Below are 21959 nucleotides of genomic sequence, written 5' to 3'. Positions count from 1 at the left end.
CCATCTCTCATGAGCTATATGTATTATTAACAAAAATTTTTAAAAATGTCCTTGCCGGGGATTCGAACGGGCGTCCTTTGCATATGTAGACCAGCACCTTGACCATTACACCAAGATCATGGCGTGGTAAAGGTTTAACTGTCGGCGTATTTGTTGTCTTTGTGTTTTATGTTCCCATGTCGACAATTTTTACTCTTTTCTTCGTTTAGCAGCTGTTTCTGGCTTTCTCTTTGGGTGTCGTCCTTTATTTACACTATGCACTATTCGTTTTCACAGCTTGTGCCCCTCTGCAGTATCTTATTCAGATTAGACTTTTCTTCTTGTCCCTCAGAAAACATTTGATTGATTTAATTCTCATACTCTCCACGGATGGAGCGCAGGAACGCCAGACTCGAAAAATAGGTGTACATTTACTTTTCTGACAGATAATACCTATTTATAAATGTTGTTCTATAAAATGTCAAAATTCACCACCAAAAACGTCTATGGTTTTAGACGCTATCAAATCACAAGAAAAGCACGCTTCTATCACGTGCGTGAAATGAATCTTTTAGTTGATTTCCCAAAACTGCTTCTCGCTATATATTACCGTTTTTCCTTATTCAATGTTAAAGCGGGAACTTGTTTATTTCTGCCACTTTCTATTTCAATACAGTATTAAGGATGGAGTTGAAAGGTATTATTGGGATGCTAAATCGACTGCCGGAAACCGTTCATTGCTATCTATTACCCTTTTTGGTTTACAGGATCAACATTAAAAGCAAAAGTTGTTGATTTCTACCGCTTCTGGTTTTACCAAAGTGCTAAGGATAGAAATGAAAGGTGTTCTCTCTATATATTACTCTGCTTCTCTCTATATATTACAGTTTTTCCCCATTCAACGTTAAAGAGGGAACTTGTTTATTTCTGCCACTTTCTTTTTCAATACAGTATTAAGGATGGAGTTGAAAGGTATTCTTGGGATGCTAAATCGACTGCCGGAAACCATTTCTTGCTATCTATTACCCTTTTTGGTTTACAGGATCAACGTTAAAAGCAAAAATTGTTGATTTCTACCAGTCCTGGTTTCTGCTCCACAACCTCCTTGTTTATGATCCTCTACCAATGAACTCTTTCGAGATAATTACTCTAGCTATCAATTGCAAAATCAGAAGTTAAATTCAGTTTCGTTCAAGAGTTTCGTGCGGAGTAACGGACGAGATGGACCAAACCACTAACTGTACAATATTATTATATATCTTACTCTGTAATCCCAATAATTAGATACATATTTCAGCGTTTTTGATTCTGATCTAGAAGGGAAGAAAAGGGTTTGGAAAAGAATAGAGTTGGATATTACAATTAATATTATACGAAGATGTTCATATCTTGGGATCCTGTGAAGTTGAAGACATGAAACGTGGTATTTGAACTGAAATTGGTATGTTTCCAGATATATAAAGTAAGAGGCCATAGGACGAACAAACACGGTGGCCTGGGAGCTAAGGCCCCAGGTATTTCAACTGAAATTCAGTATACTTGCAGGTATGTGAGGTGCGAGGCCGTAAACCGAGCAAACACTGAAGATTGCAGGTTTGAGATGCAAAGCGTTAGAGTGAACAAATTTGTGGGTCTGAGAGAAAAGCCTTCAGCGAGACGAATACTTGTATTGAATAAACTCTGATGAAGACATTAAAAAGGCTCACACAATATTTTCTTAATTAATAATGAAATAGGGAGTGATAGTAGATTTATACCACTTCCGGAGTTAGTAGAGGGATTGGATTCGTGACACAATTATATTCTTGGGATGGTTAACTGATTGCACGAAACTGCGTCTTGCTGCCTACTTCCGTATAGAGGTTGATATCTACCAGTTCCAGTTTTAGTAGAGGGTAAAGGATGAAGATGAATTGTACTCTTAGTCGATTGTAGAAAACTGGTTTCTGCTCTGCAGTGATCAACGTTAAAACCGGTAAGGATTGATGTCTACCACCTCATGTTTTAGTATAGTGTTAAGAATGGAGATCAGAAGGGACGGTTAATCGATTATGGAAAACAGCGTTTTGTTATCTATTACAGTTTCTCTTCCATAGTAATCAACGTTAAAAACAGGAAATAGTTAATCGCTAAAATTTCCTGTTTTAGTTGTAGGTTAAGAACATAGATAATATGCACTCTTAGGACGCTTAATTGATTTTCAGAAACACCTTCTAGCTTTCTACTAACGTCTTTTGTTCTACAGTGATCAATCTTAAACCGGAGGTCGTCGATATCTGCCACTTCCAGTTCAAGAGCCACCTCCATTAATTTTAAAACACTTTTTCCGACATAGTTATGTAACACTTGGTTTAATTCCAACTAAACTTGATACATATATGTCTTACAATCTGCAAAGAAATACTCGGGAGGGTACGGAACCCATGGCATCCCAAGGAGTGGGGATGGGAGAGCTGACATTTTAAAAATAATTGTAATGATCGATATTCGTATAGAGTCCATAGTTTTCGGGTCAGTCGCTGATATGGATAATAACTGTTTCCATGCCGTTTAAGTTCATCCCTGATGAATCGGGAAGAGTGACATTATAAAAGTAATCGAAAATGACGGATATTAAAGGCGAATCCATAGTTCTCATTAGTGCTAAGACGAATAGTGGTACTTTTGATACAATTTAAAAAGAAGTTAGAATGCAACTTTTGAATTTAATTAATGCAAACTTATGCATTAATAAAAACTAGACTATTTGCCTTTCAAAGCTGTAGGTGCGACTGTAGAGTTTATTATTATTATTATTATTATTATTATTGTTATTATTATTATTATTATTATTATTATTATTAAAGTATACCTTTTAAATAGCAGCACGACATGGGAGGGAGAGAGAGTGAGAGATTTCTGGCCTTTTGAACATATTGTTAAGCGTTTATAAAGATTTTATTAAGATTTCCTTATAATTTTAATTTTTGTTTCTTTTTATATTGCAAGTACACACAACTTGCAACATGTAAATATAATTTAATTTTTAAGAGACTCAAAAATGGTGACGCCATTTCCGGTGTTCTAGTAGCTAGCACGCCCGCCTTTCGTCCACGTAGTCACACGTTCGATTCCCAGTGGGGTCTCTTACAAATTTTGTCGATTACTGTGTTTGAGTTTCATCATAATCTTTGAGTCTACGTCTCATATACAGAGATGGAGTGTGTCAGTGATTCGGTAGGTCAGTGGGTCAAGTGGGTCAAGTTTTCTCAGTGAGTCAGTGGGTCGTGGGTCAACAGCATGTGACCACTGTGACACACTACCCACCATGACCCACCACCCACCGTGACCCAATGTGACCTACCACCCACCGTGACCCACTGCGACCCACCATCCACGGTGACCCACTGCGACCCACCACCCACCGTGATCCACTGACTCAGTATGATTTACCGACTCTCTCTGCTCACTGCATTGTAGACAGTATCTTCTGAAGACTGGTAAATTTGTCTCCGTTTTACTTTTAAGACCTTCATTTCCCTTCCTTTTCCACTTGTTTCTTGTCTACTTACCTGGGGTGAGTATATCTAACCAAGTGAAAAAAGAACTTCAGGCACTTTTCGATATTGATATTTTTAATAGTAATAATAGCATTAGGATTTATACTACAACTTGGCTTTCGAGACCTGTGAGTTTTTAGAGTTAACTACTGGAAAAAATACACTTTTGAATCACTGGAATATATAAATTATTATATAAAAAAATTGAATGTAACTGTGTGTGCCTGATCATCACGGTGAAATTATAAGTCAAATGAAATTACTTTTGGTATATATTTAGGCCTTAATCCTAATTGGGATGTTATATTGCTTTTATTATAATGCATAATATCCTAAGGAGGTAGTGAGGATCCGAATTTTCGCAAAAAAAAGATAAAAAATAAATAAATAAAAATAAATAAATAAATAAATAAAAATGAGTATCTCGCAAGCCGTTAAACTTACGGAGCTGAAATTCAGTGTATTTACTCTTTATTGTAAATAAATATAATTTGTCCTAGCGTTTTTAAAATTCTCCTTTATGTGGGGGAGGGGGCACTTTCTAGATATGAAGAGTTGGTAGTGAGTTGGTTTGTAAAAATGATCGAAAACGATCGATGTTATTTAATAAAAAAGTCAGAAACAAAAATTACAGTGCTTAGCTTCATATATCCATTGCTTTCTGCTATAATAATTGCTGAAGCTTATGTTTATTATATGGAGCGCTTACAGCACAAGGCAATCAACCCATAAAGATGTGAGAAAAGTAGGGATAAAATTTGTACTGTAAGATTAATTACACGGAAATTTTAAGTTTGGATTGTACGCATAATTGTATGGAAAATTTTTACACTTTTTTCCCTTTAAGTTGGTCTACATACTTTGACCTGGAACTTTGAAATTTCGTCCTTTTTTCCACTGAAAAATATTGATAATTCAACAAGGAAACAATTATACTATGATAATTTAATTGAAATTCATCGTAATTTGGCACATGGCAAACAGCAGTGTGGTAATTGAAGTTGAAGAAGGAGGGAAATTCCCATAACACCTCTGAACACTTTCCAGGAACCTCGTTCCCTTTCGCTTTCTAGACGGGGGAGGGAACTTGGTAATGATATCAAACATCCATGTGTAATTACAAAAATTAAATTTATAAACAAATAAAAAATCATCAGTTTATCATGCTCTAATTGATAATTTATTCACAAGATTCCCTATCAAAGGCGTGGTAGATGAAGTTTGTTCTACATAGGTCGACATTGTCAACTGACATGGTCGATATGGAAAAGATGTATTGTGATAGAGAAATGATACTTCTTGCTGAGTATTTCAAACCTGACCAAGAAAAATCGTTATCAGACTTAAGTCTAACAAGTAGATTGTCGATAAGAAGTTGCAGAAATCGGGAGAAGTGTTATCAATTTCCACGACAGAGTGCGAACGGGGATTTCCCCTTATGAATTTACAGATGACTGATATTAGAAATAGAGTAAGTGCTCAAACATTGTCTAACTTGTTGCTCATCAATGTTAATGGCCCACCGCTAGACAATCTCAAAGTAGACGAGCTAGTTATTTCTTGGCTGAAGGATGGACATTATTCCACTGCGGATGATTTACCGCCAAAAAGTTACCAACAGGAAATAAATCAGATTTCAGATTTGTTTTAAGGTGGAAAATTGCGAGTTACGGAAAATGTATACTTGTATTACTAATGGCTTATTTGTGTTATTCAACTTTGTACCTAATTTTTAGTAAGTCTCTTCTTTGCTTTAGGTAACCTACTTTGAATAAATATTCATAATAATTGCAATTATGCGTATTTGTAACTTAAATTTAACGTGGTGTTTTAGTGATTACACAAATTACAATTATTAGCATACTTTATGGAGATGCTCTCACATAGTGTACCCGAGCACCTTTATACCCTATGAACAACTGATTTTTCAAGTCTTTTGTGAGAAAAATACTGTGAACTGAGAAACCATAACTTTTTCCATATTGTACAGGGGTATTTTCCTTGAGAATAGAAGTTTCAATTGGAATGCGTTGAGAAATTAACACTTGCAAGAATACTCTCTTAGTACAAGTATATTTTAGGCATACACTAATTTCCTCCCAACTCGAAGTGTTTCAATTTCCTCACTGAAAAACACTTTACCATTCTATATCGTAAAGGTCAGATCCACCGTTATTGTAACAGAGTGGTGGTTGAGCGATTGACTAGAAATTCAAATTCCGATTAGTGACAATTTCACAGTCTTCTTTTATTACAAGTGTAAACTCTTTAGTCAGTACAGAAGAGGCCGTGGATCGTATTCAGAGTTGATGACGATGGATTTTGGTGGGTCAGAGTAGGTCAAAGTGAATGAGAGTGGTTCATGGTGGGTGGTGGGTCAGAGTGGGTCGCGGTGGGTGGTGGGTCAGAGTGGGTCAGAGTGGGTCATTGTGGGTGGTGGGTCACTGTGGGTGGTGGCTCGTGGGTCAGAGTGGGTCATGGTGTGTGGTGGGTCAGTGGGTCGTGGGTAAAGTTTTCATTGACCCACACCAACTCTGCATATAGCCTCGATGGGGAACTAACTCGAAACCGATGAGAGTAAAAAACTCAAGGTTTCGACAGAAAACTAGCACAAAAATTTGGAATAGAAAAAGTATCAAGTATGCAGTGGTCCCATCAGGGAAAGGATGGGAACACGGACATAAGACCATAAAATACATGATTGAAATGGCAGTCAGTGATGATTATAGAGGTGGCTCTTCGGTCTAGAGCTTTGAAATTCTCTCTAGGGCATTTCCCGAGCGTGCTCAATCTGAGTTACCAGAATTTTCATAGTACTATATTCACCCATCGTTTATTCAATCCCCCCGTACTGGAAAATCTGAAATGAACATTGTCTCCTATCGTGCTCAATATGAATTACATGTATTTTTGCAGTACTGCTTTTCACCTATAGTGTAATGAAATTCTTCCACGACAAAATCTGTAATCAACACTCAGGCACCTAACCAAGGGGGATCTGGGGGATCCGGACCCCCCTTCGAGACCAGAAATGAGAAAATTAAGGAAGAATAAAACACAATGAAATGACAAAAAGAAGAATCAGCGTGAAAAATTAAAAAGAAAACTACAGGAAACTTTAGCTTACTCTTCCTTATGAGGAGATTTGTACTACTTGCAATATGGTGGCGAGGTAAGCGAGGTATTCTGGAAGAATCAGGAAATTTGAAAAATCAAGAAAAGTTATGGAATTCTCAGAATTACTGCTACTAGTCAGGGAGATTTCGAGCTTTCGAAAGCGTAAGTGCCGTTGTGTAACAACGTGGACATTTTTTTTATCATAACTTTTCGTCATCGCATCCTTGCAATATCAAACATGTTATTTCAAGGACAATTTTCTGATGCTCCTTTAACCTGTCATTTGGAACCGACAGTAGTTGAAGGAATAATAATAAAAAGAATTGTTGAAAGTAAGTTCTGTTAGCATTTGATTCAACAGAGAAAGGAATGCATATATTGTAAAACTAGTTGAATATACACATGCTTTGCTCAGGGGCTGTATTTGGAAGACCACGCCTGTGGGAGTATCACCATTGATCTTAGCGACCGCGAAAAGTATGGATTTGATACTAATATCGATCATTTTGTGCTATTTTTTACATCTCGGTATCCACCCCCCGCTGACTCCCGACCCGCATACTTCCAAGTCATCGCTAATGGAAGTGCCACCATTAATTTCAGCGACCGCGAAAACTACGGATTTGACACTAATATCGGTCATTTTGGATTACTTTTATATCTCTTGGTATCACACCCCCCCCCTCCGGTGAACCCGGCCCGAAGCCGAATAGCGTGAATTCGCAAGTTAATGCGACTGGAGTTTCACCATTGATTTCAGCGACCGCGAAAATATGAATTCGATACTAATAGCTCAAGTGGTAGAGCGTTGGCTTCGCATTCGGGAAGTCGTGGCTTCGAATGCCGCTGCCTACAATCCAGACTGAAGATTTCTAGGGTGTCCCTCAGTCCTAACAGGCAAATGCCGGGATGGAACTTACTTAAAAAGCCCTGGGCGATACCTTCCCAAATCCTTACCATTGTTAATGTTGTTTGATATTGAATGTCAAATGGCCTCTGAGCTGCATCTGGTGATTGTTAAATAAATAAATAAATAGATATCGGTCATTTTCTACTACTTTTACATGTCTCGGTAAACGCCCCCCTGAGAACCCCTTGTTCGAATTTCGACAAAAACGTTTACTCTGGTCTGGATCCTTGACCAAGGTATTCGTGACTAAAATTTGGTAACTCTCGGTCAATTTGTTTGGTTCCTATGCCGGTTCCGGTAAACGCCTCCGAGACCCCACTGTTTCGAAATTTGAAAAAAAGACGCTTCGCCTTGATCTGGGTCCTGGGCGAAGGTACCCCTGACCTAAATTTGGTAACTCTCTGTCCACTCGTCTGGTCCGCAGACCGCACAGAGACAGACAAACACACAAACAAACTTTTTATTTTATTTATATTAGAAGATAGGTTACAAGACAGTATTCAGTATGTACTTTTTATAATAATTGAGGTCGTAACGAAAGGAAAATTGTTATATTAGAATAAACAGGAGAAGAACGTAAATATTACAAAATCTTTTTCAATACTTTTTTTTATTACTCTTCATAGTTTGTTATTAAAATACTTGCCAACATATCCTCATTTTATTGTCCTAACAACCCAATATATGTTGATACTAAAGTAGTTTAGATTGATCGAGGTACTGGGCTTTCAGAATTTCATGTCATCCCCCCCCTTCCAGCGTTAAGAAATCCTGGCTAAACGAACCAATATATGTTCCAGTAAAACAGTTTAGAGTGATCGAGCCCCTTTTGTGATGACCACAGTATTTCATGTCACGGACCCACCCCCTTCACGAAAAACCTGGCTACGTGCCTGCAACACTGTCAGTAGCTACGTCCTCGACTAATATACATTTACAAGCACAACTTTATTTTCGTGTTTTTTTCAACAGTTAACCAATTTAAAACTGTATTATAATTCAAAGTACTAATCATATTTCTATCCCAAAACAAGAATATGTAGTTAATTTCTTAAATACTTCGCTCCGCAGGAACCCATTCAGCGCGTGCAACAAGTAAAAACAACATGCTTGGCGTCCCACAAATGGCAAAGGACAAGAAAGAAAAGCAAAAGCAGCACTGCAGGGCCTTATCGCAGTCAGAGCTGACAACATATTTTCGGTCGTCACTTACGCCAATAGAGCTACAAGCGGTGTACAAGAGTTATACAGTTACAATATACGTTGTGCCACAGTAGCGCTACAGGCGGAATGTTCACGAACTACAAATGAATATGTTTCTTACAAGTATCAATCACTGTTGCATCCTCTTTACATTTTACTCATCCATTTTTCTCCCACTTTTTGACCTTGACAACCAGAAGTAGCAGGCTTTCCGAGTTCACAACCATGAACTGCTTGTGTACAGAGTACGTTTTCAGTTCTTCAAATGACTCTGCGCGCGGAGAACAAGGGTGATGATCGGGCAACCGAATACGGCAGCAGGAAACACCCTTTTGCAACTTTAAATGTAAATTACAAATATAGAGCCTTGACAATTCCGTGAGGATGTATATATATATATATATATATATATATATATATATATATATATATATATATATATATATATATATATATATATATATATATATATATATATATAGTTTTTCCACAGCAATGGAAAGATATAAGATTTTCATACTATTAAATTGAAATGTGGCATTCTTATTGAAAAATGTCTTAACTTTTCAAATTTTAACAGTAAATTTGAGAGGAGGAAATAATTGTTTAGCCGCTGTTTTGTGAGCGTAAACACACAACTTCATTTTACTTATGGGGGACTCAATGCTGATTTTTTGAAGCAGGTTTCTTCTGTATTGATACGATTATTGGTAATGAATTTGGGGCGAATCAGTATTATTTGTTACAAAATGCAATAACACTCATCCGAAATGATAGTATTGTCGTATGGAACATTATTTTGGGTAGGGCTCTTCATTTGGGTGCCAAGGATTGTAAAACTATAGTGGGTGGAATGTCACATAAAACCCCAAATTGTATTTGGTTAACGCCAGTAAGCGTCACCTCAATAATAATGTAACATAATTAAAGGCTCGATTCTCGTTGCATATGCCAGTGACTGATATGAGGCTACAGATCAACTTCAAAACTTACATAAAAATCACCACAAATATCCTTAGTAGGGCTATCTACAGAGGTTATTTTCTATAAATCAATTAATATGAGATGCGGTGTTATTGTAGTAGAAAGGTATGCATATTAAAATGCAGGATGTTATTTTGATAAGGCATAGGGGTTGCACTGGGGGCGAAATATATGGTTGTTAATCTTTATATGATTTCGAAATTTTATTCTGAAAATGCCAGTGAGCTTCTGATTAATCATAAATTTCACAGAATTAATATTTCAATGCTTCTTGAATGTGTCTCAGACTGGTATGGGGCTATAGCTCCCTTTTAAAATTCCCATAAAAATTCACCCTAAATATCCTTAGCAGGGTCATATGGGAAGAAACTTTTTTGATCAATTAATGTGAAAACTGGCGTTATCTAGTATAAAAAGATGCGCTTTTTCGTACCCTGGATTGCGGTTTTAGTACGGCAGCGGCTTAGGGATCACATGGGTCGTAGCACATGATTTTGAATCTTTATAAAAACTCTAAATATTATTTTGGTAATGAGAGTGAGTGCCAGTTTAATCACAAGAGTCAAATAATTAATACTCCGATGCTCCTTGGATGTGCCAGTGACTAATGTAAAGCTACACCCTTTCTTAATAAACTCACATAAAAAAATTATCATAAATATCGTTAGCTGGAACATACTGGAAGAAGCTATCTTCTCGATGAATTAATGTGAAATTTTATGCTGTCCTACTAAGAAGGTATGACTTTTTCAAATTTGGATGGCATTTTAGTAGCGCACCGCCTTAGGGGGGCACAGGAAGAAAAGGAGGTGATCTTTTTTATAAAAATTGCCAACGTTTTCTAGAAATAAAATAAGCATAAGATTAGATACAAAAGTCACAGCTTTAATATTTTCATGCTTATTCCATGTCCATATGGGTCTACACCCGCCCCTTCAAAAAGCAATATCAAAACGCACGACACATATCCTTAGCGTGGATATACGGGAACAAAGTAGATGTCTTATGAATTTTATCATTATTGCAGAAAAATTTTGAGCTTTTTAAAATTTCATATCTAGTGTAAGTAATTATCTTCTATCACTGTAACAGATTGTGCATATAGCTTTGTTGTGATGGTGTCACTGGAATATAATAAAATAATTTACAATTCTTGAAAATCAATTTGGACTCTTAGCACAAGATGACACATTCAAGTCAGCAACTTATTTATTGTACACTTAATCAAAAGGAGCTCGAAAAAGGACATAAAGTGACAATGGAAACCCGAGAAAATCTTAAGGAAAGTATAATTTTAAAAGTTACAAATTCAGTAGGTTAACTTTACATTTCAATATTCTTTTCTTTATTTGCAAAACGTGGGTATCTCTTTCATACTTGTTACACAATAACAGTACGATTCCACTTTCCAGATAATAACCTACTCCTGTATACTGTGCATGTGAATGCATCAATTAATCGTATACTATGGGCCGACTTTTTAGGTGAAATAAATCCCTGAAACGCCACGCGAGATATAAGAATCATTTTCTTCAAAATTAGTCCTTTTTGAAAACAACAGTTTCTGGCTCTATTATCACTAATATTTAAAAATAGAATTACCCTAGGTATATGACACATAATATCAACATACATTTATGATTTCTATATACATATTTTCGCGAGAACATGGTAATGAGAAGCGGGAAATAGTTTCGGTTTGTTTCGGTTAAGCGTTAGAAAATGAAATAAAATACATTCTTCGCATTTAATGTCTCACGATTATGCCTGTCAGGTTAGGGGAAACAATGTTAAAACAAGTGAATTATGAAGAACAAATTATTTCACTGAGTGCGTGGAAGGTAACGGAAGTGTCCCGAAAAAACCCAGGTGCACCATGTTGTGCACCTCAAGTTTACTTGCCTTGGAAACGAACCAGGTACCCCACCGATAAGATATTTCACTAGCCGGGTTCCTGTGTTGGATCCCCGTGGGAGAGCCTTTGAAATTTCAAATGCTTTCTATGTCTTTCTTCGTGTCCCTGTCGTTCAAGATTAATCGAACTGTGAAACGAGTTTAACCTAGTAGAAAATAGACGCAAGTTACGAAGACATTTTCGGTGAACCAGAAAATCAAAAAGTGGTCTGAAGCATGAGTTTCTGGTTAAGGTAAAGTAACTCTCAAGACCACTTTCTCCTTCATTTTTTGAGTGCTTGAGTGTCCTTTTTTGATTCCTAACTTAAATTTGATTTTCTCCAGTATTGTATTTTCCATGACTGAAGTCAGATTGTTTCGTCCTTATTAACACTTTTGAACCGTAAGCGTGTGCAATTTGCTTCTTAACGAGTATATTTTCCTCTTACTTAACAGAGCCGTTTTATACTAGGAGCGTGATGATTTCTTTCGTCATTAAACAAGCCTTAGTTCGATTCCCGTTTAGGTAATTATAGTCTTTTATAATTTACACTATTGATACTTCTGATGTATAATATGAAAAATATTTCATTTGCTCTGTCTTAGAGTCGAAACGACTTTGTTGACAGAACAAATACTAACAATATATCGTCACATTTCTACAAACTTGATTCGTACTGTCTGAGAACTTAAGGTGTTTAACAAACAATTCATGAATACATAAAGCTTATCCTTAAGGCCTATGGCTAAGACACTAACCCTCCAAAAGTATCTCTTACAAGGCAATTCAACCATAGACAGTGTAAGAAACAATTTCTTTTTCTTTCTCTTGCCATTTTCAATATGCTTATTTTCACTTATTCCAATCTAATTTTAACCATCCAAGTGTCACTCATTATTCTGAAGATTTTAAGTCGAGAAATCTTATAAAGATTTCTTTTGAACTAAATGTAAACAAACATGAAACATAGAGAGTAAACACTATTTATATTATAAATTCATTATTTTGCAGTTTACATATGTAATATGTATTAGACTTTAAGTACTTGATCACACCTTAATGTTAAAAAATAAATAAAACATCTCAAACCTAGTTTCGAACTAGCGTTCTTCAAATTTCACAAGTTCTTTACGAGGACAGAGCGGCTTAACACCCTTATCTAACTCTTTTCTGAAAAGATAAATCGATCATACCTCATACCACAGGTTCCTGACCATCCCGAATTTGGTCGCATAAAATGCCTCTTTGACCTGTACTAAATTCGACACGGACAAAAACACATACATATTCAGGTCAGTTAAAATTCCAAAGGCTCTTCCACGGGAAAGGAACTCGTGAACCCGTATACGAAAGGCGGACTCGTGCTAACCACCAGAGTAGCGGTGAGGGCTACTGGCGATATATGTATGGCTTGCAGCTAGCACTTATAAAAATAACAATGAGAAAATACAATTTTATCTTCATATATCTGCGGAATTGTGACTGATCTAGGCTTAATGTTTTGAACTTAGTGTCTGAACAAGTTTCCAATATTTATGTGAAAAAGAATCTACCATTGAAACAGCACCAAAAAACCCTCTATCTTGTTGGAATAAGACGTAATATTTAGTTCTCTAATCTTTAGTAATAAGAATAATAATAATCAGATGAACAAGAACAAGAAGAACAAGAAGAACAAGAAGACGATAATCAATAAAGAATACAAATTTCATATGAGGATAAATTGTATTAAAATTTGTATAATCGCCCCTACCATTAGGTAAAGTTACAAAATAATCGAGATTGGAGAGAAGTGTCTGTATGACCAGGAAATATCCCCCACGTACTTTCCTTCAAGTAGCTAAATATTGAACGAAGTTTTTACGGTAAACACTTACGTAGAAAGTATAGCTACTGAACTCAGAAGGGCCATAAGAAAATTTATGTTTTTAAGGGTTACGTTTCATGGTTAAGACGACTAAGCTAAAGACGACGTTGCTGCGAATGAAAGAAATTGTTTAATGAAGAAAGTAGGAAGAAACAGAACCCCTAGAATACTCCCACACACGGCGTTTGTCCAAAACAATGTACGCTTGGGGGAAGCCGGCATAGATCGAGGGACACAAAGTCCAGAGCTGAGTGGGCTATGACTCAGTAACCATAAAGATAGCGCTTAATCTTTCTGGTGCAAAATGAACGAATTAATTCACAAAACTTCAGTAATAATAATAATAATAATAATAATAATAATAATAATACTGATAATAATAATAATAATAATAATAATAATAATAATAATAATAATAATAATAATAATAATAATAATAATAATACATTTTTAAAGTTTCCCTACCATTGGTAAAAAGTTACAGAAAAGTAGCGATTTCATGTATTGGGTTCGGACCTCCAGAACGCACCTCGGCAACTACCGAAATTTTAAACAAAGACGTTGCACTTAAGTTTCATGAAGAAGGTATTCTGCTGTACGTTTCAAGGAAAATATATGTAATAACAATACCTGAATATCAGTGAATAGTAAGGTCTATAATAAACTTGAACTTTAAGGATAAGGAGAAGTCATTAAAAAAGCTTTACTACAAATATTATGCACAGATCATAATTCGATGAGCTCGATGATACAGAGTAAAAATAGCATACAAAATTCAGTCTACAGACCAATTGTTACTTCAGCATGTAGATACACAATGTCGAGAATCATGTTAAGACGAGACACATTTACGATACTTTTCGTCTTCGTCTCGATTCTCATCTCGAAAGTGAGATGATAATTTCAGTTAGCCTTGCGCCGTCTCGAATCTAAAATGTAAAGTTTCGTCTCGATTTTGTTGAATGTTGTTTTAGTAAATAGAAGAGAAATTCATCTTCTCCTGGGTAAGACTAAACAAAACCGCAATATTATTGCCAAATTTCACGTTAGGGTTTGTAATCATATGAGCTGAGCGATAATAAGCTCCTAGCTTTTAATCTTTTACGAGATATTAATATTGCTGAAAATTAGATATTTCAAGTATTGAAACATTAGTGTATTCAAATATGTTAAGATAATAAAAGGTGTGTCATCGCCAAGAAAATTCTAAATTAAAAATCTTACCAGCTGGGGATGTGCCTTGAGTAAGTTCAGACTAATGGTCAAGCTCCTGGACTACTGAACCAGGATCACTACGCGATGAGTTGCGTTGATTTAGTGTGTTTACCTTAGGTTTCTTTGCCTATACGTTATTTTTCGTTTTTCGTATCTCTTTTAGTTAGTAATTTTTGATGTAGTTTATACTAGTAATTTGAGTTCTTATTAAACCGTCATTTCACAATTTACTTTCCCCCCACACTAAACTTCACACATAACAGATTTAATTCTCATCGCCCAAAGCAATCGGTATTACCTGGTCAAGGATTTTTATCCGACAACTTTCATAACATCAATTTTAAGAACGGTTTTAAACAATGTAGAAAATGAAGACCACAAAAAAAAAATATTTTAACAGATAGTACTGTATTATTTTACCACAGAAGACGCCCCTTTTAGATTTCAGTGTAATTAATTGAATACATACTAAGACACACAGGTCTTTATGGTAAAAAAGAAAAAATGTGTCACACACAAGATTTCTTTAAAATAGTAGTCCTAACCGAGACCTGAATACAAAAGTCTTTGTTAGGCATATAACTGTGTTTCTGTCGTTTTATAATGAACTCAAAATTTTGTTTCCGTTCTTTATCCCAGCGACAATCATTTCATGACACAACTCTCAAGTTAGGAGATACTTGAAATAGTGAACGAATAGTCGAGGTGTTATAGGAACTAGGTTAGAAATCGTAGGGTTGTGGGTTCAAATCCACTATAAATCAAGTTAAACTATTATTTTTTCTTCTTGTAAGGTATGTGATGTGTTCCCTTTAATCAAAGTTTTCCATCTAGAAATGAGATGCAAGAATCGTGTACATGATAGGCGAGAGAAAGAGAGAGTGCAGTCACACCTAATTGAAACATTATACGAAACATTCACCAATATTCATATTTGGTTATGTCATATTTGGTTATCATTTAAGGTATAGAGAGTGATATGTTATGTCGTATTACAAGAAGGACGTATTATTTTGATATCATAAATGCTTTTAATAAAAACAGGCTTGGATTATTAATCGGCGATTAAATTACACAAACTCATGTTATTTGCACAAAAAATATGATTATTTGTCATATTTCAAATATATGACATGTTTTCTACTGATACAATGGTTTTCGCAAATTTAACTGATACAAACTGCATATCACGTTTTTACTCTCTTAGATTGCGTTTCTTTTTTCGTCTTGTTCATTTTTCTTCTCTCTTTCATTTTCTGAACACACTGGAAACCTGTAATAAACTTTCAGAAAATATTCTTTCTATCCTTAATGTGTAAATGAATAATAATAATAATAATAATAATAATAATAATAATAATAATAATAATAATAATAATAATACGTTTAAAAGTATAAAAACCGCGGTGGTTTTGTTGATAAAAATATTCTCGGAAAACAAAAATGGCAGTCAAATAACCTCAACCTAATATTATTTCCAGAAAGTTTTAGTACAAATATTAAAACTGATAATTAACGAAAGTGAAGGTAACGTTGAAACGAATAATGTAAAACATCCAGAGATTTTGAAGAATATTGTAACCTTTAAAATAAAATTAATATCTGACCAACATTGATGTCTAAGGTTACAGAAGATTCCTTTGTAACTTCCTCATGATATGAATCGCTCTGCAGGTACTAAGCGGCATGCTCTACCTGATTTTTATTCGTTGCAGATGTATGGATATATTTCTATTTTGAGCTGTTTACAACATAGATATATTTCAAGCAAACCAGAGCACTTGTAGAACGCATTACGTAGTTCTCAACAATGCAACCTTAATAGTATTGTTGGGTGTCTAACGTTGCTGGATATGAAAATTGTAAATGTGTGTATGCACTTTTGCTCGTGTACATACAATGATTGGAAATGATATGTGTAATGTTCACAAGATATGCCACCTTACAAACGTTCTTACTTAAGCCACATACCACTGCTTCATTAGTTACACGAACGTGGGCTAGATTTGGGTAATACCAACTTGAACCTATGGTCAAGGGAAATAATTAAGTAAAAAAATGGAAATGGACTAATTCCAGCTCATTTGGAAATTATACTATCGTGAGCGTCCAATACAGTCACGGGTGAAGGGTTGCGTCAAACTAGTACTCAATAAAGCTAGTATGTGTTGACCCCATAGCACCGGATACTTTGCACAACGTTCCAAAGCATAATTAAACGATTGTTTTGTCAATGCAGTACAACCAATAAGGAAATGACAGATGTCACTGAGGACATCCCAACAATATATCCAGCAAATCTCTGGGGTTCGAAAGATTTTATTATATGTTTCACTACTTTTCATAAAAGGTTTGCGAGTTATTGACAGATTAACTTGAATTATAAATACCAAATATATTTAACTGAAATAATTCAGGATTTTGACATAATAAGTATCCATGGGGTTTGCTTAAAAAATATTGAGTGGTTAATGCAGTACTTTTTTGGAGCCTAAAATATATGTAGACCTATTATACAAGAAATCCAAGAGTCAACTCCGTTACCTTTGAGAGCCAAGAAAATCTAGAGTCTAATTTTATATTTCGGCCAAAGAAACATTCAAATATAAACTGGTAGTATTTAATAAAAGACTTACCTGGAATTAATATTGGCTTAGGTCCAGATTCAAATGCAGTCAGACGTGGATGCCAAAATTACATGAGACACGTCACTGTAAAAGGATGTCCATGGTTGCAATTATATACCACTCGTTAAGTATTCTTTGGGACTATAATTGTGGAGTAGTGGTTAGTCTGAAACATTGAATATCGGTTCTTTTCAAGCAATTAGTGACAATTCTGAGCTATGCATTATTTAACAACTGTTGTATTACAGGTGACTTTTGTGTTTGAACATGTTAATCACAGCATCCATAAAGGTTACGTACTCCCAGACATATTTATGGTATTAAAGTGCAAGTACCTTCTTCTTCACAACAGTGAAAACAGCTGTACTTACTGGTGTTAGGATTAGATTTAGTAAAAAAAAAAAAACTAACTGTCCTCCATCTTGAAGACGGATGAAGCACAATATTGTCGAATCTACCGTAACCTTATTGGATGTTCTAATAGAAGGATCCACTTATTAGAACGACTAACAAGGAGACGGCACATTAACATCTTGTGAGCTAAAAATGAACAAGTTATTAGTAGCTGTCGATCACTTATGCAATGATACTATATGTCTTCTGGAGTGACGTTGCGTTTATTTGGATGGAACACGCATGATACATCTATTTCCCATTCTTGTCTACTAGAAATTCACCTGTGAATGAAGCAAAAAAGTTTACTTATTATCTACCTACGTAAGAAAATACTACAGTAATATTTTTTATTAGTTTCTGTATAAGTCTTTTGTAATGCAGTCTAATTACTGCGATATCTACAAACTACCGGTATGTAGGTTGTGTACCTAGAAATGAATATATTTACCTCATTATCATTTACAGTATGTAACACTTAATTTGACATTGAACGTTTATATGATTGTATGTGGGTTTGTGTGTGAGAGAGAAGAGACTGAGAGAGAAAGGAAATGAGAGTAAGTTTTTAAATTCCGATTTATTTATATCTTTGTAACTTGACTCCTTTCTTTTAACAGGTATTTGTGCTTTCTCCATACGATTCTCCTCAAAGCATCCTTCAAAAGATAGTTTACGATAAAGCAGGGTACTTCAATGTGTTTACTTTAGAATTACTTGCTACTGTAAGTTCTCCGGATGTCCGAGGCTTAACACCACAGCAAAGGAAATGTTACTTCAGGGAAGAGAAAGAATTGACTGTTAGCCCTGTATACACGAAATACCAGTGCACACTTCAGTGTACATACGAACGAAGTATGGAAATATGCCAGTGTTCGCCAGTAATATTCCAGGTTCATGGTAAGTTTTATTAATAATATTATGAAACTGTGTTCTTATAACTTATATTATTCCTTTGAAATGATCAAGTCGCATATAAGTATGTTATAAGTTAATGTTTTTTTAGGGTTAAGCTTAGAAGCTCATCAAATTAACTTTGTTTCCTACAGCATAAACTAAAAATTAGCCACCCTGATCATATCACGAATCGATACGTATAAAAAATAAGCGTAAAGTATTGTAAATTTAAGAAATACATACTGGATTTGGAATAATGTTTTACCCAGCAATCATTGTCTAAGATGAAATTCCATCCTTTAAACACTTTTTGCGAAAATAAATTTACAAACTTATACTCATTTTCTGCGCAGCATGATATCCAGTAGCTGCGTATTATCAGGACTGCTAACACAACGTCGTACCTTATAAAATCACACAAGATCTTATAGTGAAAACTAAAAAAGTAAAGTAAAATGCACTTTTTCATTGCCTTTAAACCCTTTATTTCTGAATGTGCAGTCTCAAGTCAAGTGATATTAGCTTAATTTGGATTACATTTTCATTCAGATGTAAACACTCAAATTAATATTTTTATATAAAGATACACAAGTGTAATACGCAGAACGTTGCGTTAAATGCTAGAGGTAATCGATCGACTGAAAGGGGAAGAATTCGCCACTATGTTGTAGCAAATAGAACCATAATAGAGTTTAGATAAGGAAAATATGTAAATATCCAGAGTCGTAAGTAATTTTAAGTAAATTATTCATTTCTAAAAAGGGAGTTATGTTGCAAGAATCAGGCTAGGAAAGAGTATTGCTAATACGATCTCAACCACAGAATTGAAGTTACGTCATAGTTACGAGGAAGATAATACTTGTTCCATATGCTTTCAACATCAACTACATTTGACATATGTCGTTGTCAATGCCAAAAGCCAGAGCAAGCAGAGAATGCCAAAAGAATCCGAATCCATCTAAGTGTTGTCCCCCGACTCGTGTGTGATGTAAGATAGAAACGTCGGATAATTATGCCAGATGTGGCCAAAGTCACAATGGAATATTCCAATATACCAAATCAGCATTTTCTAATTCTCCTGATGCCCAAGTACTAAAGTCCTAAGTTAAGAGGATATGACAGGACAATCTTCTGGCTATGACAGGAAACACCTCAGACAGTCAGATGAACAGAATTTCAAGTTTTCCAGATCTGCCAAGCTTGTTTTCAGAACATCCTGTATAAATGGATAGGTTAATATCACAGAAGCACTACGTAGCATGATTTTGTAACACACGAGCAGGGAACATACCAGAGTAACTGAAGGCAACTAAGCTAAATTGCAAGGAACTGAATTAAAATTAAAGTTGCAAACAATAGTTGCAAAATAATAAGAAAGGTGAAGGTGAGGATAGTTCCTAGCCAAGGTTTACTTCTATAATGTATAATTCGTTAAATTCTTCCAATAACTTATTTACAAACACATAGGGAGACTTTGCTTACAAATAATGTCCTGTAGAGACCTCAAAGGTGGAAGAATTCAGTTTGTCGTCAGATGTAACACAGCTAAGTTCCCGCAACGTGTATTTGGACTCCAAAATAAAGATAATTACATTTAAGTGAGAAACCCTTTGTCCCATGGCCCTGAGGAGCTGATATGGAACACAAGGTTTCCATGTATCTGTGTGGAAAACGATACACATTTGAAAAATTAATGACAGCAAAATTAAGTCATAGAGAATGATTAATGTTATAAATACTGAGAGATGATATCTTAATAAATATATACAAGTGAATCTATACATAGAAACTTGAAATACCAAGAGGAAGTACTTCGCTTCTCTCGAAACTCAGAGTTTTAAACGAAAGGCATCTTATAATTTTTAAAAGTGTGGAATTTCAATTAGAATCCATGTGTGATCCTGAAGAACGAGGTGCTTACGGATGCAGGTTAACAAGAAGCGCTACTGAAATCCTTAATGTGATCCATCTACGCCAAAATTCGTGAAAGAAATGAATTATTGAAAAGTGTCACCTTTTGAATTTCGAAATAGGTGCACTAGAGTATGGGACAGTTCAATAATTATACAATTGTAGAAGTAAAACTGAATATGAGTCATTCCGCTCGAAATCTAGAACATTGGAAAAAGTAACGTGATGCATAGTACGATCAGTGACATGTTTTCTTTAATCGTGTGTGACGTACTGTTCAACATCATTTAACGTAAGGCTAGACGCTGCTATACTGAAAAAGGATAAAATCCACTATCTAAATGTCTATATGAGTCGATTTCAAAAGTTTGGTTGTTACATTTGAAACATCGCCCCAAACTAAAGATGTATATATTCTCTTGGTGGAGTGGCAAAATCAATTTTCAGACACTACAGTGTATATTTTCTAGTTTAGGTTCCATGAAAATCCTCCTTATCAAAAAATAGAGATTGCCTTTATTATCTGCTTAGTAGGGTGTATCGAAACAACCTTTTTCGAAATCTGGTTGCGGTTATTGCGGATATTCGGCCAGATTGCATCAATGAAACGCATAAAAAATTCCACCTCGATAAGACAAGTACTTTTGCTATTTAGTAGAGCCTTTCTAATAAATATTTTTATTTCAATAATTCCAACTTATAATTTCTTCCGCTGATGAATTCCGAATAGCTCCAGCAAATGGTGAAATATAAATAAATTAAGTTGTGAAGAATCTGCTCAATAATTCCACTGTTAATAAATATTTTTAAATTTACAAAGTCATTCCCCAAAATATATCTAAATAAAAATCAGATCAAGATGTTAACACCTGTGGCGTCTGTAATATAAATAAAACTCATTTTCTATAAAGTTCCGCAATAATTTCTAATCTCAAACAACAGTTCCTTTGCTATCATGATCAAAATTATCACAAAATACTCTTAAGATCATAAACAGAAAAGTAAGGCCAAAATTCGTATATTTAACAAGAACAAAACTTGTTTCCTACTCAAAAATATAACATATGGAAAGAATGGAAACTATTTTGACTACTTCTTGTTCTATTATGATAAATATTACAGAATTGACTACACCAAGTTTATTTCCACTTTCTTTAACCTTACTTTAATCCACATAGAATTCCAAATTGCTTCAAAGAATCAATTAATAGTTTGGAAGTTTAATCAAATAATTAAATGTTAGCATATTGCTAACTGATACAGTTTATTCTTATTTTCACTGCACTTGCAGATCACTATTAAGAGAAGAGATCGTAGTTACAAAAATTGATTTAACATACAATCCATTTGTCGTGAACTCCATTCGGAAAGCCTAATTCCGGAGCTTCTTTCTGACTCCTCGTTACCCGTGAAGTCAGTGTGA

At 35.0% G+C, this 21959-nt stretch overlaps 1 protein-coding gene across 1 annotated transcript in view; it reads left to right on the top strand.

The window, feature by feature from the left end:
- The window catches only part of LOC145689270 (pickpocket protein 19-like), a 176383-nt gene extending 155771 nt beyond the window's left edge, over positions 1-20612 (top strand). The window contains exons 7-8 of the mRNA XM_081763409.1: positions 18349-18628; positions 20512-20612. Coding sequence (XP_081619535.1) covers positions 18349-18628; positions 20512-20612 — 381 coding nt within the window. The remainder of the gene's footprint in view (positions 1-18348; positions 18629-20511) is intronic.
- Positions 20613-21959: the final 1347 nt, after the last annotated feature.

The sequence above is a fragment of the Thermobia domestica genome, chromosome 7 (genome assembly GCF_964235325.1).
Source record: "Thermobia domestica chromosome 7, izTheDome1.hap1.1, whole genome shotgun sequence".
Lineage (NCBI taxonomy): Eukaryota > Metazoa > Arthropoda > Insecta > Zygentoma > Lepismatidae > Thermobia > Thermobia domestica.
This window is presented reverse-complemented; position numbering and strand designations above follow the sequence as displayed.